The sequence below is a fragment of the Mobula hypostoma genome, chromosome 20, assembly GCF_963921235.1.
Source record: "Mobula hypostoma chromosome 20, sMobHyp1.1, whole genome shotgun sequence".
In the NCBI taxonomy this organism is placed as follows: Eukaryota; Metazoa; Chordata; class Chondrichthyes; order Myliobatiformes; family Myliobatidae; genus Mobula; species Mobula hypostoma.
The window spans coordinates 25,839,552-25,865,552 of record NC_086116.1 but is presented as its reverse complement, the minus strand read 5'-3'; the positions used below and the strand labels follow the sequence as shown (position 1 = coordinate 25,865,552).

The following is a 26,001-nucleotide window of genomic DNA, read 5'->3' as shown; positions in this document are numbered from 1 at the left end:
CATCCTCATTCTCTGAAAATTCTTGCCAATTAGGTGAGTTGGTTCCAGCATATACTCTTCACAAATGTCTATGCCATATCAAAAACGTATAATAAGCTTCCTAGTTCTGAAGACAATTCTATGATACTACTGTAGTTAGTAGTAAATGAGAGTAAAATCACCTTTACAATAAGGATTCCAGACTTGTTTTAACAGATTACAGCTCACAGCAGGACTGAACATGAAATCTTGACTGCTATCACTGATATGTTACAACTCTTGCCCTTAAACAGATGAAATTCCTGGACAGTAGTTCACTGCATTCGAACACACATCCTTTCAACAGCTGTCATCCAGGAAATGTCAATTTTAAAGATATGCTATGAAATAAAGTGAAATCCACTGCAGGGTAATTTCATAAAACTACAGAAACATGATATTACTTTCATTAATTGAAACATTTTGCAAAGGCAAAAGGCATATTTATTTTTTTAAAATATTTAAATCATCCATGCAAAATTTTGTGCTGTCACTTTCTCTGTAAAAGCAAAATACAGTGTAGTTCACTGCTCCAATCCTGTTAAGTGACTGATTTTATTGAAGAATTCACTATAAAAATTAAGAGTAGATTTTAGGATTAGGTGGGAAGATACCATGCACTGAGAGCCGATGAGAGGGAGACTCTGACATGAAAACCAGAGACTTGGATGTGGGTTGGATGCAACAGGGGCTTTTTAAGAGTTAAGTTGTATGTAACGAGTTGAATTAAACAGCATACAGTACGAATTATTGGATAGGTATTTTCTCTGAAGGACTACATTTTCTTTATACAATTCAGCACTTTTCAAACTGTAGATAAATATCTCCCTCAATCTAATCTGAAACTCTTAAAACGAACTATTTCCTCACAAGTGCTAACTATGGTCGTGGGCTGGTAATTCACCTTTCAGTATAATGATATTAAAATAGAGTCTTAAATGAAATACTCTTTTATTAACAAATAATCTTACCCCACTACATTCATTGCTTTAAAGAAGCAATCTATGGGGTTCAACATTTGACAGTTCCAGATCTTTTGAGCTCTACTAGTGACAAATACAATTATCATCACTAATCAAGGATTGGAATTTTTAAGTGTATAGAGAGAAAGCAGGCTCTCACCTGAAAGTCTTTCTCTTCCAATAGTTCTTTTCTCCACCGGACAAGAAAGGCAGCACAAACGTACAGGTGGAAGTGAGAGAATCCTTCCGGTTCGGACTACAAGAAAAATGAATTGTTACTTACTCCCATTGAAAGCAATCTGCTTTGTAGTTCCCTCTTCATTGTCCAAAATTAGTATGATGAAACAAAGAACAAACACAAACATTTCACTTTACTCTTGCACATCTTGTGTATATGGGGTTTTCCTGTAGTCATACTTCGAAGCAGCAAGTGAGAGAGTGGGAACTGACCCAATAAAAAGCAGCTAGGTTTAAGCAGAGTGACTACTGTTGGAGGGCTGATCGAGTGGGCCAGTATTAGAGTGGTCAGGTTTTGACTCATCAGGCTTAGGTGAAACAGTCGGAGGCTCTACATAACTTTCTAATAGGATTTCTCCTTGTCTATTGGTACATAATTAGCACGGTGAGAATGGATACAGGGTTAGTGGTATGTTCTTGTGTGAGATGTGGGAACTTTGGGAGACCTTCAATCTCCCTGATAACTACATTTGCATGAAGTGCATTGAGCTGCAGCTCCTTAGAGACCATTAGGGAACTGGAACTGCAGGTCAATGACCTTAATCTCATACGGGAAAACGAACATCCCACCTCTCCCGGAAGTTCCGGGAGTCGCCCGTATATTAATAGTGGCTCCCTGATGCCCACAAATTATATGTAATGTCACGGAAATCAATTTTTTGAGAGCGAGCGAGAGAAAGCAAGAGAGAGCGCGAGAGCGACCACAAGAGAGAGAGAGCAAGAGAGAAAGCAAGAGACAGCGACCACGAGAGAGAGAGAGTGCGGGCAAGAGCGACCACGAGAGAGAGAGCGCGCACGCGTGAGAGAGAGCACGCGAGAGTGACCACAAGCGAGCAAGAGAGAAAGCAAGCCAGAGCGACGAGAGAGAGAGAGAGAGAGAGTGCGCACAAGAGCGACCACGAGACAGAGAGTGTTCCAAAAAAAATATAAAACGTAAGTCACCCCAGACCACCCTAAAGTGTACCCCTGCCTATTAGGGGTCAAAATCATAACAGTGTTGCTCACTGCACTGTTTGCAACAGTGACTTTTCTAGTGTTGCTCGCTGCACTGTTTGCAACAGTGACTTTTCTATTGTCCATGGTGGGTTAAGACTGTAAAAGACGTATTGAGGTGAGTTTAACAGGTGTCATTCGTTCATTAGCATAGCTAACGTAATTTAAACTAGCTGGCTAGCTGCAAAGGAGCTACTCTATTACAGACATCCCACCTCTCCCGGAAGTCTCCCGCAAATTGATGGTGCTACCTCCCTGGAATGAGGTTATACAGGGTGGGATGTCTGGGAAAATGAAGAGGTGAAAGGTAGGAGCTACAAGGATGTGGTCACCCCCAAGTTGCAGGGGGCAGGCAGGAGAGGGAAAGGGAACAATCATTGAGGGCAGAGTACACTATGGCTGTTCCCCTCAATAATAAGTATACCTCTTTGGATACCATTCGAGGAGATGACCTACCAGGGGAAGCTACAGAAACCGGGTCTCCAGCACTGAGTCTGGCTCTGTGTCTCAGAAGCGAAGCAGAGAGAGGAGGAATGCAATAGTGATAGAGGATACCATAGTTAGAAGAGCAAACAGGAAATTCTGTGGACGTGAAAAAGACACTTGGTTGGGGGGTAGGTGGAAAAGCAGATAGTATTAAGGAATCATGAAGTCTGCAAAAGAATTTAGACAGATTGGGCAAAGAAGTGGCAGCTGAAATACCATATAGGGAAGAGTATGGTCATGCACTGAGGTAGAAGCAATAAAGGCATGGACTATTTTCTAATCAGAAATCAGAGGTGCAAAGGATCTTGGAAGTTCTCATATAGGATTCCCTAAAGGTTAGCTTGCAGGTTGAGTTGGTAGTAAGGGGGACAAATGCAATGCTAGCATTCATTTTGAGAGAACTGGAATATAAATGCAATGATGTATTGCTGAGGCTTTATAAGGCATTGCTCAGACTGCACTTTGAATATTGTGTACAGTGTTGGACCCTTTATCTAAGAAGGTACAAAGAAGATTCACGAGAATTATTCCAGAAATAAAAGGGTTAACATATGAGGAGTGTTTGATAGCTGTAGGCTTGTACTCACTGTAATTGAGAAGAATTGGTGGGGGGGCGGGGTGGGGAATCTCATTGAAACCTATCAAATATTGAAACGCCTAGATAGAGTGGATGTGGAGAGGTTGTTTCCTGAGGTGGGAGAGTCTAGGACCAGAGAGCACAGCCTCAGAATACAGTATGTCCCTTTAGAACCGAGATAAAGAACTGCTTTAGCCAAAGGGTGGTGAATCTGTGGAATTCTTTGCCACCGATGATTGTTCAGGTCAAGTCATGGAGTATATTTAAAGCAGAGGTAGATTGGCTCTTGATTAATCAGAGCGTCTAAGGTTATCAGGAGAAGGCAAGAGAATGGGGTTAAGTGGGATAATAAATCAGCCATGATGGAATGTGAAGCAGACTCAATGGGGCACATGGCCTAATTCTATTCCTGTCATCTGGTCTCATAAGCTTTTTGTTCAGTTCATGCAGCTAATCTCAGATACTCACGACTGCACCTACAGATAAAGGTTCAAAATTTGGAAAAATGACTTGATACTAAAACAAAATAATACTCTGGAAGTAACACATGGCAAATTCACTATTGAATACCTGCACTGCAGTCATAAGCATGTTCAATATCACCAAGATATTGAATTCAAATAAATGCCAGGATAGTAAACAACTACGGGCATCACTAACAATAAACATTATTTTAAACCATCAAGGTAATGAATATCTGAAAGGTGGACATTTAGTTTATGGAGACAGCTTTGCATTGTTTTACATAATGCTTTTAATCATTTAATGTAATGAATTCTACAAACTCAGTGCTGTTACCTGAAAAAATTCAGAACTGAAGATCAAGAAAATACAGTAATATGGTAAAACTTGCCAGAAGCCCCTCATCCTTAAAACCAAACAAGTACAACCTTAAAAACGGATAGTTTAATAAATAGATCACTCTTTACATTAAGCCTTGAATTAATTTGGGAAAAGAAATAATGGCGTATCTAACTGCATCTTTGAACTGAACAATGAAGCAGTTAGTTTTATTTTGGTCTTCAAACAATGATTTTGAGTCAGTCTTGTCTGTCATTATCAATTTAGTTCCAATCTCAATATTCAACTGAAAAATGTTGAAATGAAAACAAATAGCAAGTTTGATGAAACACGCCAAATCACAGCAAGTTTAAAAATTCTCGAATCTCCACAAATCATTGGTGAAACAAATTATCATGTATTTTAACAAATATTATAAGTTTCCTAAATGCTTCTGTATCTTTGGGGGTGGGGTGTAGAAATGCTACCATTTAAAGAAAGTCAATTGCAAGAAAAATCAGCATACCATTGAAGCAGGGGTTTCCAAACACATTTATGCCATGTACCCCTACCATTAACTGCGCTTCCATGAACCCCAGGCTGGGAACCCCTCCACTAAAGAGCTGAGATTAAGCATTGTTCTCATTTGTCTTGGGTAGAACTGTGCTGTTGTTGGTTGTAGGGTTGAAACTTAGATGGTAAAGAATCAACTGCATCATCAGTCATAAACAGTGCCCCCTTTCTGACTGAATTAACCTTTCCAGAGATTTGCTCTAATAATTAGCAGATCAACAGAAAGAGAAATCAATTTAATGCAATTATATCAGCCTTTCGTGTGCCTTTAGTTAATCTGTATCTGAACAGGAATGAGGTATTTAACATTTTGAAAGGCAAACTTTGTACAGGAATGAAAAGGAAAAGATAGGCAAATTATTTTTAAGATCTGACTGATAAAAAAAAGTGATAGCAGATTTTAAATCAGGCAAAGAAGGTAAATACAGCACAAAAGTTGCCAGTGGCTACAACAAACAAGAATGCGTCCTAACACCAGCTTGCCTGCAAATATTTTCAAGTGAATACCCAATCCCCTTTGAAGAATGGTCCTAACTGTGCTTCGGCATGCCTTTCAACCACAGCATTGCTGATCAGTAAACATTGCCTGAGAGAAAAATATCCAATTTTCCTTCAATATCTTCTGCAATAAATTATTTTTTTAAAGCTAACTGAAATTCTTACATCTTAAACATAAATCAAATGAGTCAGTTATGACAAGCCATGCAAAACACAGTGTAAAATAAAACAAATGCTTAAGTGGGATGGAAAATAAGAGATTCTGGAGGGCGAAGAGGGAAGAGATAGAGTAAATAAATCCCAATTTGAAGTTAGTAAGAGGCAGTGCACCTACAGAGATGAAGCCTGTTCTGGAATTACATATTGAATTAAGTTAAAGAAGAATTAGTCCTGAAAGATAGAAAAAATACTAGTTTGGGAACCTCACTGGTCCCTTCATCATTCAACAAAATACCAGGCTTCCAGCCTTGCCGGTATTCAGAGAAAAAGCATGAAACAAATGCTAAAGAACACAAATGTAATTTAGCAACTATAATATTGCCAGAAAAGTTTTCATACATTAGCTTCCATTCAGGTCACACACTAACTCTCATTGTATAAAATTTGCTACAGAGTATTCAAAGCTTCTACTAAATGGCTGATTGTGCAAAAATTATCAGATGACTAAAGCACCAATTAGAGCAGCACAGGAGCAAACAACAAAAATGAGTAGCTGTTTATATGTTATACAGAGAAAGCTTAATCTTCACAATTGAAACTCTCACAGAACCCCTGCAGATATTGTAACTTCAAACTTGTTTAATAGACATATTATCCCAAATCCTTTCCAAAATTCAATGGCTAAGATCATAAAGTGAACATGCTTTATATAAAAATAAAGAATTAAATCATAAACTGCTACTTCTGTACAAAAGCTAATGTTGATATTGGCCCCATTTCTGTGGGATAATGACGGCCAAACTGCATTTAGACTAGTTATCTTGCATAATTGATTGGAGCATCAGGATCTCCACGACTTACATACAAATACACAAATCTTGTTGCTTAGGGTGATTTATCACTGGGCAGCAGACTGTGCTATGGCCCTCAATATCGTCCAACCAGAGCAAGCATAGTAAGAGCAAGAAGAGTGGGGGAAGTGCAACAAAGATACTTCTGAACTCTGTCAATTATGTGGAATTCTGGTTAAATGAAAAATGAGTAAGTACTGTTTCCCGCAACTTCTTGCACACCAGGGGTTCCCAACCTTTTTTTTATAATATGGACCAATATGATTAAGCAAGGGGTCCTGTGGACCCCTGGTTGGGAACCCTTGCACTGTTCCACTCACCCAGTTTCTCCACTTGCAATCCATCTTTTCTGACAGCTCCAGTTTTTTCAAAATCCTTCACTTATTCTTGACCATAGTTTCCCATCCACTGCAAATGAAAGTACTTTCAAGCACATCTGTTTGTTTATGACTTTCTACGCCCTGGTTTCCCTTGTCTTCACCACCAGCCTGTGCATTCAATGGATCAATTTTTATAACTTCCACTACTTGCAGCATTATTCTACCATGAAAAACTTGTTTCCCATCACCCTACACATATCTTTCAGCATTGCATAGGGTCCATTTCCTATGTGATTCCATAGTTCACTCTTCCATCTCCACCAATATCCAATGTCCCCTTGCATGCAACACCCGCCTTTTTACTCGTTCCCTTTCAGTGATCTAAAACACCCAGTCTAGAAAACGCAACAGCTTTAATTCCCCATTCTACTTCCATGGGACCTATGAATCTCATCTTCATAGTGTTTAAGACTCAACCATTTCAATAATCAATCTTTATCATAATTTACAATTTTTTGATGAAAGGTCATCATCTGCAGCACAAATACTGTTTCTTTTCTCCGCACAACTGATGAATGGCATGTGTAATAATTTCATCATTTTTATTTCAGATTTCAAGCATGAGGAGTGTTTTTTATCCAATGTTCAATTTTGATAATACTAAGGGCCCTGCATATGCAGTGCTCCTGATAAATGTCCCCGATGGATGGTAGGAAGACCCCTATGATCCTCTCAGCCATTCTCACAGTACTTTGTAAGAGCTTTGGGACTGATACTCGGCTGCTCCATACCAGCTGGAGATAAATGGAGATGCAATGTGTCTGGATGCTTTCAATAGTGTTCCTATAAAATGCAGTTAAGATTGGGGGAGGGGGCCTCGTTTGCCTCAATCTCCTTAGGAAGTGGGTACACTGCTGTGCCTTCATCATAATTATTATTAACTTTAATAGAAAGTCCAGGCTTCTTCATTTATTTTTAAACAATCAGTTGCATGTGTGAAAAATTGCTGGCAGATCCATACGGAACAGATGGAACTTCTCAGAAAAACCTGGCAGTTTCTTTCACAAATATATCAAGTCAGCATTAAAAACACCCCATTTTTTCCACCAGTGTGTCTCATAGGTCACAGTAAAATAGCCAGTGCTTCCAACAGTAAAGCATCATAAGGTTTTGAAGATGCTGATAAACAAATGAACTGCCAAAAGCACACACAAAAATTGCTGGTGAACGCAGCAGGCCAGGCCGCATCTATAGGAAGAGGTACAATCAACGTTTCGGGCCAGAAGAAGGATGTTTGAGGCAGGTAGAGTAGGATCATTTAAGAAGCATTCGGGTAGATATATGGAGGTGTGGGGCTTAAAGTGCAAGAAACTGGGAAGAGCTGGTTGGACACTGTGGTCAGGATGGGCTTAGTAAGCTGAAGAGTCTGCATCCATGCTGTACTACTCTATAATTCTGTTGGAAAAAAACATAATTTTGCCAAATTTCACAAGTAACATGATTTTACAAACATTACTTAATTTTTTTGTGTTTAAGTAGTCATCACACAGAAACTATACAGAAACATCACAACCTCAAATACACAATGTGAACAAGAATTTTAAAAAAATGCAGAGCTGGGAATCTGCAACAAAGTGCACAAATACTCAGGAAATCAATCTGGAATTGTAGAAAAAGACAGAGTTCAGGTGAATGATCTTCAATCTGAAACATTAACTGCTCCTTTGCAAAGAAATTGACCTAACTACTGAGTTTCCAATATTTCATTTTCCTTTCCGACACAATCTAGTACTGACAGAAAGTGAAATTGATTGGACTTGCTTCCATCTTCATTATTATATTGAGTACTTAAGTACAATCTCTTCATACTCAAGATAAAAGTGAATATTGAAGTAACGATTGCATGTTGAGGACAATGATCATGAAAACAAGAATTGTTTGTAATGAAGCATGAATACCATGTCTTCATGCAAAGAACTTACATGAAATATTTTGTAAGATACTTACTTTCACAGTCCAGTCCTATGAGCAATTAGATTGATTATTTCTACCCCCAAATATAAATATTTCTGCTGTTCATATCATATGGAATCTACATTGTGCAGTTTTTTTTTTCAATCTTTGGCCACCTAATTTTCTCCATTTAAACCGCTTTGTCACAAAAGATTATGCATTTGCAATTTCTGTAGCCTGGTTGTTTGTCAAATGCATTTATTTTTTCTAAGTTATGACAATTAATATGTTCCTTTTCTCCCAGCAAATATTAAAAGATATGTGTCAGATTACATCAGAAAGTAGTACAGGTCCACAATCCTTTATCCGAAATCCTTGGGGCCAGTTGCATTTCAGAATTCAGAATTTTTCGGATTTCAGACCCTACCGCCCCCCATACCGAAAAACATGTATGCGCAAGTCCCTTATTTAACCTGTGTGAATGCGGTGGACTTTAGGACCCTGCGGCGCACCAAACCTACGCACATCCTCCCGTATACTTTAAATCATCTCTAGGTTACTTATAATACTTAATACAATGTAACTGCTATATAAATAGTTGTTATACTGTACTGTTTGGGGAATAGTGACAAGAAAAATTTTTATTTCCAACAAAAACATTCAATAAAACATAAAAATATACAGCTTCAAACGAACCGAATCAAACACATGGTAAATGACTTATTGGAATAAATGTAGAATGTCACTGTCACTGTAAAACTTCAGTAACTTGTCTTTCTGTTTATTTAAATCATATACAGTGGTAGTTCCAACACTATTTTCCTCAGTAAGACACCGCACAGACACACCACAATCAAGCTTCTGCAATAACTCCACTTTCTGCATTATTGATAATGATAGATGCTTCCTTCTCTTTTTCTCATTGTTACCCATAGGGGTATCTGCAGCTCTTTTTGACATTTTCACAGTGAAATTAAACACAAAATCAACAGTGAACACAAAATATCAGCGAACAGCAAATGTACGTGTAACCAGTACAAGCGCTGAGCCACAGCTGAAGTCTGGCAGCCTCTGCTAGTGCTGCCACGTCACACCTGAGTGACCTCAGCTGTTGACGAAAAAAACTTCGGTTTTCGGAGCTTTTTGGATTTCAGAATTTCAGATAAAGGAATGTGCACCTGTATTTTAATCAACCAAAATGAACAATCTCGTTGACGAAGTTATGCAGCAATTCTTCTGCTGTGGTATAAAGGGGGCAATAATCTATCCAACTCTTGTGCTGCATTATTTATGTTAACTGAAAAAGGAGCGTAAATGTTCTTCTTTGGTCTTGCACTATTCAGCTGAAAAACAGAAGATACAATGTCTTTTAAGAAACGCAAACACATGGAAATCTGCAGATGCTGGAATATTCAAGCAACACACATAAAAAATGCTGGTGAACACAGCAGGCCAGGCAGCATCTATAGGAAAAGGTACAGTCGACGTTTCGGGCCGAGACCCTTCGTCAGGACTAACTCAAAGAAGAGATAGTGAGAGACTTTTAAAAGTTTTCTTTTACTCCGACAGAGTTGTCACTGCCTTCTGAAGTGATGTGCATAGATGGATGGTAGATAACCGGCAACTAATTAAGGCTGAAAGTCAAGATAAAAGAACCCAGACTTGGAATTATAAAGGTAGAAACCTCACTCAGAATAACTTGGTAAGTAGTAAAGCTACCAGGACTTGATGTTTCAATCCCTATGGTAAGTCAGCACTCTCGATGTTGGCAGTGGGCTTGGAGTTGTGACAAGGAGGGAGGGTAGGTACGTCATCGGGGTCATCAGGTGGGCACCCTCCTTCTTTGATGTTTCATTGATAAGCCCACGACATCTCCAGGGGGCCAAGTGGTGCTACCTGGCATCCCAGATACACCCCCCCTCAGTTCCATACCCTCCTGTCTTCATCTTGCAGCCCAGTTTTTGTCTTTCCTTTTAGTCCAAATCCAATTGCTGCTTTCTTCTGCTGCATTTGACAAGGACTTAATTGCTTGTTGGAGGGAGTGACCCCTCACCCCCATCTTCTTTAGTAAGCTTTAGTAGAAGCTAAACCATTTAAAATCAACTAAGTTACTGTATTTATCAGTTACATGCTCAACATTTAGAGCCCTTGCAGATAAGGGGCATCTTAACTTTTGAAGACGATTTAAAATGAGTGATAGCAGATCTAACACACGTTATATAACACAGAAAAACACAATAGAATTCACAAAAAGACACACAATAAGAAAGACCAATAAACATCAAATGTGCAAAAGAGAACAAGTCATGCAAATTACAAAAAAAATTAAACAAATAATACTAAGAACATGAACTGCAGAGTCCTGAACGTGAGTCCACAGGCCACGGAGTCAGTTCAGCCCTGAAGTAAGTGAAGGTGATCCAGGAACCCGATGATTACTGGGCAACAACTGCTCTTGAAACTGGCAGTGTGGAACCCGCCCCCTTGACAAAATTAAAACTGCCTGGGAGCAATATTTAAATTTCTCACTGTCAGACGATGTATGGGATCCAGTTCTTAAGTTAGTTAACTCAACCTCTTTATGTGCCCGCCACTGCTTGTTACCGTTCAAGTTCGTACACAGGGCCCATATGTTAATCCCTGCTGCGACAAATGCAAAAGGGGTGAGGCTTCCCTTATTCACATGTACTGGACATGCCCTAACTTGGAAAAATACTGGAAAGATGCTTTCCAAACTCTATCCCAAATACTTAATTATAATTTGGAACCTAACCCTTTGATTGCTCTTTTTGGCACCTCCGGAGAGGGGGACATGCACCTAAGTCTGACCAAACGTCGCACACTGTCTTTTGCCTCTCTTTTGGCCAGGCGCGCAGTCTTGCTCAGGTGGAGGGATGCTGCCCCGCCCACCCACGCTCAGTGGCTCAGGGACATCATGTCCAGTCTATACCTGGAGTAGATCCATTATTCAATTCTCAACTCGGATATAAAGTTCCAAAAGGTGTGGGAACCCTTTCTTGAATATTTTCAGAATTCCCAGCCAAACTAAATGTCTATCCTTTCTTCCTTTCCTCTGCACATAAATCCCTGACCTCCAGCATTTCCTGGTAAAATTCTATGGACCCAGACTTGTAAACATACAACAGTCTATGTATTAGAAAAATACACCTTCTCTATACCAATGCAGCTCTGTGGGAACTAAGGTTCTGTTCAACCTTTTTTGCTAATGCCATGATGGCTTGGAGATGGGAATTGGGAGGGGTGGGTCGAGGCAGGGAGGTAACCAAAGCATGATTGTACTATGGGTGCAACTCTTTCATAGATGTGAATTGTACATTTGATACATTTGTTATGAACTGCACAAACCTCCTTTATAGTATGCTCTCTTTATTTAAAAAAACAATAATTGTTTTTTAAATTTTCATCTAAGCTAAAACTCTTGCGTTGATAATTTTCATTTCTACTTCGTGTCTGAGGCTTCTCACTTTAAGTGTCTAACAACAATCAGCCAGCATTGATGGATTCCAGTTGCCCTGATACCGTTTCTCCATGACCGCAATATCCTGGTGAAAACTTTCACCATACTCGTCACTGATAGCACCAAGATTTGCAGGGAATAAGTCGAAATGGGAATGCTGAAAATTAATCTTTAGTGACATGTTGTACTTCATGGTTTTGTATGCTGGAAGCACATTGTCAACCAGCTGCAAGTAGTTTGGTGCTCTATAGCTGCCAAGAAAATTTTCAACAACATCCTTGAATGCCTTCCGTGCAATTTTCCCCGGTTCCATGAGAAGTTTTTCAAATTGCCTGTCATTGATGACTTGTTTGATTTGTGGACTAACAAAAGTACCTTCCTTAATCTTGGCATCAGTTATTCCGGGAAACATTCCTCTGAAATACCAAAATCCTTCACGGAAATGTATAGCCTTTCTAAAACCTGTCCTGCCATACAGCATCTACCCTGCCTAAGCATGCCCAGGCATGCATGGACATGAGAGAAAAATTTTCAGCTTACGTTGTGGATGACATTTTAATTGACTTGAATTATGAATTGCAATAACAAATATAGGTAATTTCAAAAAACAAATGGTGCATGATAGGGAAATTCCATGGAGATTTTCATGATCAGCAGCCCAAAATCCTTAAGATACATCCAAAAGTATTCATGAAGAAAATCTTTGTTGCCCAGTGTAATGTGACAGATATCTTATAATGGTGACGAATACAGTTAATGCGCACAAATGTTTGCTGAGATGTTGAGAACATTGGCTTAGTTTAGTTGATGCAGCCATAAATTCTATGCATTCCACTTACAGAAAGATCTAATCTCAGTCTGCCTTAGCACCATTTACGAGTATAACTTCCTTCAACATTATTTTTGCAGTAATGCAATTTATTACAGTCTAAAAGCAGTAAAGGGAGGAAGGTGATAAACATACCACATTAATGTCAATGTGAAGATGAAAACTAAATATGTTACAATAAAACAATGAATACTCGCTTCTTACTCTTGTGGTAATGAAGGCAGCTATTTTCAAATAAGCTGGGGTGTTACGACAACAGCTCAGTGTTTCACTGAACCTACTATTAAGAAATAATCCAAGAAATTTTGATGAGTTAAACCACACAAATCCCTTGCCTAGCATATAAAAATCTGCACCAAATAACATATATTTGAAAAAAAATTTTTGAGGGAATATGTGGGCAAGTGTTGTTACTGCAAATGTTAACATAATAATTGATCATGAACCTATTACAGTTTAATGTACAAATAGCTTGAACAGTTCTAATTAATCAGCTTAGAAAAACAAAATTGTTTTCATCATAATACCATTTTGTCAATGTCATTGATTGCCAATGAAGGTAACGGACCTTTCACCATTTCACATTTGTTAAGATTCTTCAGATCTTCACAGGGAAAAAAAAATCAACTTTACTTAGAAAATACTTATTGCCAAATGTTGAGATGACAGGTTTAAAATTCCCCATATCCTTCCAAATAATAAAATCATTAGTATTATGGTATTATTCACCTGAAAAAAAATTCTGTTTTGAGTGAAATACTCTTCTCAATCAAATGAGTCCATGAGAAGAAATAATCTTTGACAATAAAGGCAATCTCTTGGCTATCTAGTTGTAATTTCCTGGTTGGAATCATCTGTAAATGTAAGTGTCATTAAGAAATTTAAAGATCTTATATCCAATACGTATATTCTAAAAAGCATTACCAAATAAGTAACATTATTTCCAATTTCAAATCAGAAATTAGTATTTCTGCATTAAGCAAGCAACATAAAAATTAGTTTTCAGATGTCACTTACTAAATGGTAGAATCTGTCACAAAGTAGGTGTCAAATGAGATTTCTAAAGAAGATTATAAGTTTGGATGAGACACAGACTGATGCAAATGTAATGTGAATGGACAAATACCAACCAAGTTAGGTTCAATGAAACAAGGAAAAACAGATGAAGATAGAAATTTTGTAGCCATGTTATATGATGTGACAGCATTGCTGCAAACAAGACAATGAAAATTATTTACCAATTAAATTGATCACAAGGAGGCAATGGAGCTGATAAAGCCTGAAATTTTGTGGTCACCTGTGCTCACTACTCCCTACCTATTACAGGCCTGCACATACCAAGCCCTGACAAACATAGAAGTTCGGGCTGGAACAGGCATCACAACAGCATGGCTGATGTTGATTGCAAAATATCCATTTCTTTTGTCAGTCATCAGCAAATGAAGCCAGTTCAGAGTTGAGCTTTTGAACTGCCGGTATGACCTGGGATTTTTGCAGTGTGAACTGAAATCTCGAAGGAGCAGGACCGGTTGCAGCATGGCATATACAGGCCGAATTGAGGTGGCAGGGCCAGGGTCGGAGAGCAGGGAACAAGCCGAGGTATGACTGATTTAATTGCCGGGCTGTATTGGAAAGGTCGGGTATGGGCTGAATTAAGGTGGCGGATCCAAGGGCTGAGAGTGTATCAAAGCAGCAAGGAGCTGGGTCCAAGAGTGAGGAACGACCCAACGTTTACCAAGTTTAAGTACCAGGCCAGATTGAAAAGGTCAGGGTGTTGGAGACGAAGGACAGGCCATTTCAGCTCACTGCCCGCGAGGTTTACTCATCTCTGCACTGAACTAAAGCCTACAACTAACAGGCTCCTGGATGGGTTGTGACTAGCTTCATGGCCATGGACTCACTTCTGTGAACATCAGTTCTGAATGTTATTTGCTTATTTTATTGTTTGCATGATTTGTTTCTTTTTTCTAACATCGGGTGTTTGATAGTCTTTTTTAAAATGGATTCTATTGGGTTTGTTTTGTGGCTGCCTGTGGTGGCTGCCTGTAAGGAGACGAAACCCAAGGTTGTATATGGTATACATACTTTGATAATAAATGTACTTTGAACTTTGAGGCAGCTCATGCCTGCATGCAGCAGGACATAGACATCATTAAGACATACACTGATAAATGGCAAATAATAGACGTGCCACAAAAATAGCAAACAGTGGCCACCTACAAAAAGAGAGAGTCTACAAGAGGACGTCAGGATGTTCTGAAGTTGCCATCGCCTAGAGTCCACGGTCACGCTTTTAAGAGTGGGTATGTCATAACTCAAAAGAATAATCAGCTGGAGAGGCCACATAAGTGGCAATCAAAAGAATGGCATCTCCTGACTCCCCAGGAGGTTCTACCATCTACAAGATACAACTCAAGAACATGATGGAATTTTGTTTGCATCCATAATGAGTTTTTATGAAGTATGACATCATCCTGAATACAGCAACTCATTTGATTGTTGCTCAAACATTAACGACCCAAAACATTCAGTCACTCTACCACTGGATTATGATAGCTTCAGGGTTGATATCTACTACAATTATTCACCAAGCCAGAGCAAGTGCATGGGACCCCACCAACTGAACCTTTCCTGCTTGGTCACACACCATTCTCACTTGTAAATATATTGGTGGTTCTTCATCATTTCTGGGTCTAAATCTTGGAACTCCTCACCCAACAGCACTATAGCTCACTGCAGTTTCAAGCATTCAAGGGTTGGAGATGCCAGAAACAGCTGGGAATGAAAATGAAACAATCTCTCTACTTCAGATAGTGAGGGACTATGAAGAATTTAAAGTTATTGACAATCATCTTGAACGTTACAAGATAAATGAGGATTTCAAGGATGCCATCATTGAAAGCATTGTATGAAGGCAGTCCATTCTCTGCATTCGGTGTCTGCACTAATTTTGTTCATTTATAATCAATCAAAAGAGCACAGCAACATACATTGGATGAATTCCTCTGTCGATAAATATTACAAAAACTGTATCATAGTACAGTAGTGTTATTGGTAGCATTAATTTAAATAGATCATTTGTTATTCAGTTAAATAATACCTTTTTAATGATTTCCATGAAACTGGCTAATTGGGGTAGTCGCTAAATTGGGCCAAAATGTACTGGGCCTGATGTGTCAGCTGCTATTGAGCACTAAGAATTCTTTAAATATACAGTTGTACAGGTGGAATTACAAATTTCTCCTCAATCTTTACTTGGTATTCATGAGATATACAAACCAAAATGCATGTTTAAAAATAAACTTTCTGCTTTAATAAGTGATAGTTTTGATTATTCTAAAGAATTGCAGTAAGAATGATGATCACTAAATGAAAGGTGAAATTGAAATGCAATTTAAATTGATTGCCTACGCGCTCAGGTTTAAAATACACCTCAATGGAAATATATTTCAGAAGAAAGTTACAGAATATGAGCTAAAATCTTAAAATACATATAAATAAAATCTGAAATTTAAAGTTTATTTCATAATTGATTCGAATTGTCTGCTGTTTCACATCTTGTCCAAAACAATTCATTCTGATTAAATTTTTGATTGTGATTCAATCAAAAAATTTCACCTCTGCATTCCAAACTTATTGATTGGAACAATTAAATTATGCAGTAGTTAAGCCCTTAACATTGTAAAAACAAAAATCCTCAAACATCCCTACAACATAACATAAAAGAATTTTTCATTTGTCTATAATTATTGGATTAAAATATTATTTATAAACCATAGTATATTACAACTGTTCCCAGTTGCCCAGTAAGTCAATAAGAAAAAGTAAACCAAGATTAGACTGTAATGAGGTTGTATGTATTGAATTATTTGGAAATAGTAAAAGCTGTTCAGAGAAAATTTGGCTGGTCAAATTATAGCTTTAACAAATTATTGTAGCTAATGAATATACAGCTTTTGAAAAGAAACTTGGTAGCATAATTCAAAATAATTCAACAATAAAAGCCTTCTTGCTACAATGACAAAATGAACAGCTCCCAGCAGTAATGTGATTAAACTCAAGGCTTGAAATCATGACTGAGAATGAAGTGAAAAGATTGCCTGCATATAGCACTATGAGATTGGTGGGATTAGAGGCTGGTACTTATAGATGGAACCAGATAGCAAGCAGATAAATGATAAGTAGAACTAACTGAGTGATGGAGGGAATGGAAGGGAGTAACAAAGTGACAAGAAAACTAGTAAAAAAAGGCAAATGTGTATATAGGAGAACACCTGAACTGTGGGTTACATGAAATTAGAAAATTCACTGGTTCGTAAGCTACATTTTGCAAAGCCACTATGCTCCTTTCAACGGCTAGTGCATATCATTTTAACTTACAGTTTAAGATGGCGCTACTGAAGCTGGATGACAGTTCACTGGTAAATCATAAAGCAAGAAATACAATTAAATATTTTATTAATATAAACACTCTTCCAGTGCAAAACAGTGGTGAACTAACACCACAAACAATGAAGAAGCAAGCGAAAGCGAGACTGACTTGAGGGTCAAGGCGTGCGGATGCGATGCAAAGTTGGAGCATGGTCAAGGCACTTTTGAGATGGAGTAAGAGTTGGAGCGGGTACAGAGGAGTTGTTTCAGAGCCCACCTACCTAAACCGAGAACAAGATAGAATCAATCAGAACGCTGGGCCGATTTGGAAAGGTCAGATAAGGGCCGGAACATGGTGGCGGGGTCCAGACCCAGAGCGTACTGATGCAGCAGGGCCCAGGTCCTAGTGTGGGGGATAACCCGGTGTTTGGACAATTTAAATACCAGCCCAGATGGACTGCAAAGGCAGGGTGTCAGGACCGGACACAAGGGTCAGGCCATTTGCTGCTCCACGATGTTTACTCCGCTCTCTGCAAGCCGTGGCACTGGGGCTGGGGCTGAGGCTATGCCCTGCTATGGCTGCTACAGGCTTCTTGTCTGTAAGCCTTACTACAATTTGCCCCACTGCGTGATGAACTGAAGCTGAGACCATGAGCCTCCTCTGGCTGTACCAGGCTTCATGTCTATGGACTCGCTTTAGTTCTGAATGCTGTTGCTTGCTTTTATTGTTTGTGTGATTTGAGATTTGTTTCCTTTCTCTCTCTCTGCATTAGATGTTGGTCTTTGTTTAAAATTGGGTTCTTTTGAGTTTCTTGTTGTATGGCTGCCTGTAAGCAAATGAATCTCAAGATTGTATAATTTATAAAGTATAAATGTACTTTGAACTCTCCTTCTCATTCCCACATCAAGATACTTTTCCTCTGCCTGAGTTATTGTTATTGGCGTGGTTTATGGATTGGATTTGTTGTTAGAGGACCCTACACTTCAAGTCATTTGCATTTCTACGTTTTGATTACTCTTCTTTTTTATTGGCATTCTGCACGATTTTGATCTGGGCAGACTGGCTCTGCAATCAACAAACAGCACAGCACTAAGTTAAAAGGAACTAAACTAAACTGAACATTCCTAGAATCATTCAAGTCCTCCACAGTTTTACGTTTAATATTCTGTGTGTTATTGCTCTTTTTATGCCGTTTGCGTGATTTGCTTTTTTTGCACACTGGCCGTTAATGCTTTCTTTGAATGGATTCCATGGTGTTTCATTGTTTCATGGCTGTCTGTGGGAAGATAAATCTCAGGGTTGTATATTGCACACAAACTTTGACTTAGAGAACAACATCTTGTATTTCAGGTAATCTCTCCCTTCAGTGCTCTCCTCCCTCACAAACTTCCGCCCATCATTTAGTTTTTGCCCCCCTCTGTTCATCAATTCCATCCTTCCCATACCTAGTTCCACCATTCCATCATCCCTCCCCCCATCGGCCTCAAGCTATGACGTACCAGCAACTATCACAACCGATCCACAAACTCTTTACGTAACACTATGTACTGGCAACACTCCTGTTCCCTCTCAATCCCTATACAGAGTCTCAACCAGGACTGTTGATTTCCATAGATGCTGCATGAGCTGCCAAGTTCTTCCAGCATTCATTCTGCTTTGCTCTTCTGGTTCCAGCATCTGTAATTGTTTCTGTCTTAAGATCAGGGACGTTCTTTAGACTGGAATTGTACAAGGTTACAAAGAGAGGGAGGAGTTAATCAATGTGATTTCTGAAAACATGATTGAGAATTTTAAAATAAAATTCTTGCTGGATTTGGAAACAATGTAGGTATGTCTGCATGGGGCTGACAGCTAAATGGGACTGTGTGAGATTAACATAAAAAGTAGTCAATAACCATCAAAAACACAAGAAATGCTGCAGATGCTGGAAATCCATTGCAACATGCACAAAATGCCGGAGAAACTCAGCAGGCCAGGCAGCATCCGCAGAACAAATAGTCGACATTTCAGGCTAAGATCCTTCTTAAGGTCTAGACAGGAAAGAGGAAGATGCCAGAATAAAAAGTGCAGGGAGAGAAAGGAAGATAGCTACAGGGTGAAAGATGAAGCCAGGTGGGTGGGAAGGATAAAGAGCTAGATAAAAGGCATCTGATAGGAAAGGAGAGTGGATCATGGGAGAAAGGGAAGGAGGAGAGGTACCCAGGGGAGGTGATAGCCAGGCGAGGATAAGAGGTAAGAGGCCAGAATGGGGAATAGAAGAAGAATGAATGAAGGGGAAGGGAAAAATTATTTACCAAAAGGAGAAATTGATGATCAGGTTTGAGGGTACCACAATGGTATATGAGGTGTTGCTCCTCCATCCTGAGAGTGGCCTCAACATGGCAAAAGAGGAGGCCATGGACTGAAATATTGGAACAGGAAATGGGAAAAGGAATTAAAATGGTGGACACCAAGAAATTCCACTTTTGGCGGATGGAACAGAGGTGCTCAACAAAGTGGTCCCCCAATTTACATTGGGTCTCACCAATCAGGAGCACTGGATACAATAGATGACCCCAACAGATTTATAGGCGAAGCATTGCCACGTCTGGAAGGACTGTTTAGGGCCCTAAATGGAGGTGAGGGAGTGGGTGAATGGGTAGATGTAGCACTTTTGCCATTTGCAAGGACAAGTGCCATGTGGGAGATTGGTGGGGAGTGACAAATGGACAAAGGAACCATGGAGGGAGCAATCCCTGGGAAAGCGGAGAGTGAGGGGAGGAGGTAAAGGTATGTTGGGGTTAGGATCCTGATTCAGATGGCGGACATCACAGAGATTGATGTGTTGGATGCGATGGCACAAGGAGTGGTAGATGAGGACAAGAGGAGCTCTATCCCTGTTAAAATGGCAGGAAGATGGAATGAGTGCAGATGTCAGGGAAATGGAGGAGATACAGGTGAGGATAGCATCAATAGTGGAGGAAAGGAAATCCTGCCCTTTGAAGAAGGACGTCTCTGATGTACTGGAAAGGAAAGCTTCATCCTGGGAACAGATGCAGTGAAGGTGAAGAAACTGAGAAAAAGGAAGAGCATTCTTACAGGAGACAGTGTGGGAAGTGGTATAGTCAAGATAGCTATGGAATTAGTAGGTGTACGAAAGATGTCAGTAGACAATCTGCCTCTAGGAATGGAGACAGAGAGATCGAAAAAAGAGAGAGAGCTATCAGAAATGGACCGCATGAATTTAAGGGCAGGGTGGAAGTTGGAGGCAAAGTTGATGAAATTGTTGCTCAGCACGGATGCATGAAGCAGTATCAATGCAGTCATCAATGTAGCGAAGGAAGAGCTGGGGAGCATTACTGAGGAAGACTTCAAATGAGGACTGGTCTATGTAGCTAACAAAAAGGCAGGCACAGCAGGGGCCCATGCGGGTGCTTATGGCCACCTTTTGAGTCCAGAGAAAGTGGAAGGAGCCGAAGGAGAAATTGTTGTGGGCGTGGACCAGTTCGGCCAGATGGAGGGTGGTGGTGGGAGAGCTGGTTGGATCTTTTGTTGAGAAAGAAGTGGACAGCTTCAAGGCCTTCTTGATGGCTGTTAGAATTGTACAGGGACTGAATATCCATGATGAAAGTGAGGCAGTCAGGGCCAGGGAATAACTATCAAACTATTTAGTTGATAAATGACAATTCAAAGAGTATCAATGGCAAGAATGATTTTTTTCTTCACAATAAGAGACAAAACACACCACATGCACACACACTGCTGGAGGAAATCAAGAAATTTAGTATTTCTCTAATAATTACAAATCAGAGTTGCACAAATGTTTGAAACATTAACAGCGAATGTTAGAAATATTGACTTGCAGATCAAGCAAGTTTGCCACAGTAGAAAAAAAACGGTAAAGGTTAATCGAGTTCATGTTGTTAAACTGGCCGCATTTTCCGTTTCTATGTTAACATTATCTCAATTTCTGAGACATATATTCAAGATATTACCTGATTAATATTTCTATATAACCTACTCTAAGGATACCATTTTGTATTGATTTTAATTTCTCACTCTTAGAGCTATTCAGAATAATTCTTCCTATGAGGCATAGCATCAACCACAATCTTATTGAATGCAGGGTAAGCTTGTCTGAACTTCGCCTGCTTTTATTCTATATGTTATGTTGTTAAAAAGACAATAAAGTACTGGGAGCTGCCAGTCAAAGTTCCTAAAAGGCAAGAACTTCACTAATGGAAAAAAGTTTCTAAGTTAGTAAGGTACAAAACAAAAGGAAAAGGAAAAAAAAGAAAAACTTACACAGATCCTAGTAGCTGGGCATTAGCAAAAAGTGTGTGCTCAGGAGCAAAATGGAATCTAATCATTTTATAAATAAAGGAAATAATGGGTATATTTCAGTACAAGAGGAATACTAAATACTATGCCTTCCAACAAAATTAGTGACCTGCCTCAACAATTATGTACTAAAGTGTTATTGACTGTTCATCTGGTCAGTGAATTATACACAATGCTCATCATTAGGGATCCAGAAAGTCATGAGGCACAGATTCCAGGGAAACTTGGCAGTTGGATTCAAACTTAGATTCAGACTGGCAAGCCCACAGAAGGCAAAGTGTGGTAGCAGATGGAACGTACTCTGTTTGGAGTCTGGTGACCAATGATAATCCCAGGGATCTGTTCTGGGACCCCTGCTCATTGTGATTACCATAAATGAAGGTGGGTTAGTAAGTTTATAGATGGTACAAATCTTGGTGGGATTGTGGATAGTTTAGAAGGTTGTTGTACATTACAACGGGACACAGACAAGATGCAGAGCTGGGCCCATAAGTGGCAGATGGAGTGAATCCAGTAAAATGTGAATGCTATGCTTTGTAAGGTTAAACCTGAAGGTGGAGTACAAGGTAAATGGCAGGGGCAGGATTCTTAGCAGTGTGGAGGAACAGAGAGATCTTGGGTTCCACGTTCAATGATCCATCAAATTTGCTGCCCAAGTTGATAGGGTGTTTAAGAAGGTGCATAGCGTGTTGGCCTTTATTAGTGGGAGATAGAGCAAGGTAATGTTGCAGCTCTATAAAACTCTGGTTAGACTACACTTGGAGTACTGTATTCAGTTCTGGTCACTTCCTATAGGAAGGATGTAGAAGCTTTCAAGAGGGCATAGAGAGATTAGGGAATGTCTTATGTGAAAAGGTTGAGTCAGTTAGGCTTTTCTCTTTGGAGCAAAGGAGGATGAGAGGTGACATGATGGAGGTGCCCAATATAATAAGAAGCATAAATAGAGTGGACAGCCAGCATTTTTTTTTCCCAGTTCAGCAATAGCTAATACCAGAGGACATCCTTTGAAGGTACATGGAGCAAAGTTTAGGGGAGATGTCAGAGATAGTTTGTTTTGAACACAGAGAATGGTAAATGTCTGGAATGAACTGCTGGGACTACTGGTATAGCCTGATATATTAAAGGCAATTAAGTCACTTAGACACATGGATGAAAAAAAAATGGAGAGTTGTGGGCTATGTAAGAGGGAAGGGTTAGATTGATTGTGGAGCAGGTTCAAAGGTCAGCACAACGCCATAAGCAAAAGGCCCATACTGTGCTGTCCTATTATAAGGTCTATGTTTAAGGGCTTACAGGTAACCAATTCTAAAAATCAAACAAGAGATTCTGCAGATGCCAGAAATGTTCAGCAAATCACAAAGTGCTGGAGGAAATTAGCAAAACAGGCAGCATGAAGGAGGGGATAAATAGTTGTCATTTTGGGCTGAGACCCTTCATCAGGACTGGAAAGGAAGAGGGAAAATCTTACTTTTATATTTTGAGAAAAACATGACAGAGATGATATATCATTCTGTCTGTTCGCAGACCCTAGGTAAATTCTTCATAATCCTTTGCTAGAAGGCATCAAAATTGGTCTAAAGGTCAAAAGGAATCTAGCAGTCATATATTCAAAAACACTGTTAATTTGTACATATGCCATGGAGTTTTATGAGAAATTAGCCTTATTAGTAGACAGGGTGAATCCAGAAAGTGTAATTTACTTGATGTACTTAAAGGATGATTAAGTCTTAAAGAATTAATGGAAATGAGCTGGCAAAATTGGAAATTGGCTTAAAAACAGAAAACAAGGTTGATGAGAACTGGACAGCATTCTGCCTGAAACTAGCAAAACTTAATAGGATAATATTCTCAGCTATTTGCATAATAAATTTATACAAGCTGAAACAGGCAATTGCAATGATCAACATGTTATTGATGATGCCAAATGATGTATTCAAGAGAAATGAGTCAGTGGAGGAGTCCAGAGCTGAAAGAGAGGAGAACTGAGGAAAGGGAAAGATTGTTGAGAAATGCGGCTGGGTGGGGAGGAGGTGGTGGTGAGGTGGAAGTAGGTCAGCTAAGGAAATGGGGAAAGATGTGTATTTGTGTGCATGTATGTAAGCTCAACATCTATGCAGCTATTGCTCTGGCCTTTCTTTCTGCTTTGTCTGCCAATTCACTGAGTAGCTGATATCCAACTGTCACTCATGCTAAAGGAATTCATGCATAGACACCACTCACTCCTGAGAACTGCAGTGAATGAGAGAGGATAGAAGCATTAAAGGCAATCTGAACACAGTGGATTTGAGTCAGCGGTGACAGATCATCTCAGAGGACCTGTCCTGGGCCCAGCAGGTAAGTTCAATTACAAAGAAATCACGACAGTGCCTCTACTTTCTTACGAGTTTGCAAAGATTCGGCATGACATCTAAAACTTTGACAAACAGTATGTGGCCAAGAGTATATTAACTGGATGCATCACAGCCTGCTATGGAAACACCAAAGTTCTTGAACACAAAATCCTACAAAAAGTAGTGGTTATGTCCCAGTCCGTGGAGGACAAAGCCTCCTCATCATTGAGCATGTCTCTACGGAGCATTATCAAAGGAAATCAGCATGCATCATTAGGGTCCCCCATCACCCAGGGCATGCTCTCTTCTTGTTGCTGCCATCAGGAAGGTGGTTCAGAAACAGTTTACCACCCAACCACCATCAGGCTCTTGAACCATTCAACTTCACTTTTCTAATCATTGAAATGTTCCCACAACCTATGGGCTCACTTTCAAAGGTTCTTTATCTCATGTTCTCAATATTCATTGCTTAACTATTTATTATTATTATTTCCTCTTTTTGTATTTGTAGTTTGTTGTCTTTTGCACACTGGCTGTATGTCCACTGGGTGTGATTTCTCATTGATTCTATTATGGTTCTTGGATTTATTATGTACACCCCTAAGAAAATTAACCTCGGTTGTATATGGTGACATAGATGTACTTTGATAATAAATCTACTTTGAACAGATGACTATATATTTGAATAAACTGCAAGTACAAACTAGACTTGACCTCAAATTTTACTAAAGTATTAGGATTACAATGCGAGGGAAAACTAAGGTCTGCAACCACCACAATAGCTGCTAAAAATCACAAAAAAAGTTAAGTGATTTTCATATTTGTGACAGCACCAGAAATCCCTTTAGTTTGATGAGAGAAATAAAGTAATAAAGTACAGCCACTAAGGAAAGTTCAAAGTTCAAAGTACATTTATTATCAAAGTATGTATACATTATATAACCTTGAAATTCATTTTCTTACAGGTAGCCATGAAACAAAGAAACCCAAAAACAGCATAAAAAAAGACTGTCAAACACTCAATGTGCAGAGACAAAAAACAAATCATTCAAACAATAAACACGGGCAAATAGCGTTCCAACTTGAAGTCCACAAAGAGTTTGTTGACAGGCCCTTAGTTTAGCGCAGAGCAAAGCAGCGAGCTGAACTGCTCAACACTCCCTCGCCCCTCAGGCCCCGACACCCTGGCCTTTTCAATCTGGCCTGGCACCTAAATTGTCGTCCAAACAACAGTTTTTTCACTTCTGGGGTTGGACTCCCAACACTTTGATTCAACCTGTGCCCAACCTTTCCAATTCAGCCTGGCGTTTAATTTGATCAAACCACAGTCTTGCTTGCTCTCTGCGACTGGCCTGCTGCCTTACCTTGGTTCTGCCACAGCAAATTGCCTCCAAGTTCGAAGGGAAGTTACAGACTATTGCTTGCGATGATCGTTTGCCAGAAAAACAGTGGTTAACAAAGTATTTAGTTGTTTTCCTGGTTTCCTTAACCACCAACAAGAAGACACTGAGATTCACCAGCACCATCTTAAACCAGAACTCCATTCCAGATAGAAGGCAATCTTCAGAAACTCACAGAGCGTGTCACAAGCTACTGGTCATAATGTTCTGATTCGTGACAAATTTGTGAAATTTTTTGCCCCTCTGATACCCTTCAAAAATCTCCCCTTTCACCTCTGAACTGCTCAGGAATCATGGGCTGTTCAAAGAATATTGACCTCATACTCTGATGCTTGGGAGGGAAATCAAAAAAAATTGCAGATGCTGGATATCTGAAACAAAATCAGATTGAGATTCTTTCCTCCCTTCTAGGGACCTTTCCCAATGAGATCCAATGCATACTTAAAGAACAACAACAATTCCATATGGCACATTGCAGGTTTCTGAACTCAGATTTTCCAACTTGAGCTAATTTCCTTTTCTCTTTCTTTATTGAAGATCTGAATATTTCTACCATCTATCATTCTGCCTCAGATTTTCTTGTTTTCCTTTTTTTTTTCTTTTGTTGTATATTCTATCCTGCTGAGCACATTCCATAATTGGCAACACTTTATATGGAGAAGACCTTAACTGCTCTTTAAATGCCATATTTATAAATCTGGTCTCACCCCAAAGATCTTACCCTCTGTTCTACTATCCCTGCCTTCTCTGCTAACTAAAAATAACTTGTTTTCTCTCTGTCCTAATTCTGATACACGATCCTAGATGCAAAACATTAAAGTTTTCTTTCTCTAGCAGCTATCTGACTGAGTGCACTTGCCATTTT

General features: G+C 39.4%; 1 protein-coding gene across 3 annotated transcripts in view; it reads right to left on the bottom strand.

Annotated features, from left to right (window-relative positions):
- Positions 1–26,001, bottom strand: part of tbc1d22a (TBC1 domain family, member 22a) — a 331,820-nt gene that overhangs the window by 98,222 nt on the left and 207,597 nt on the right. For 2 of the 3 annotated variants that reach the window (XM_063072580.1, XM_063072581.1), the window contains one exon: positions 1,141–1,236. The exons of the other annotated variant lie outside the window; for it this stretch is intronic. In XM_063072580.1, coding sequence (XP_062928650.1) covers positions 1,141–1,236 — 96 coding nt within the window. The remainder of the gene's footprint in view (positions 1–1,140; positions 1,237–26,001) is intronic. 3 annotated transcript variants of the gene reach the window in all.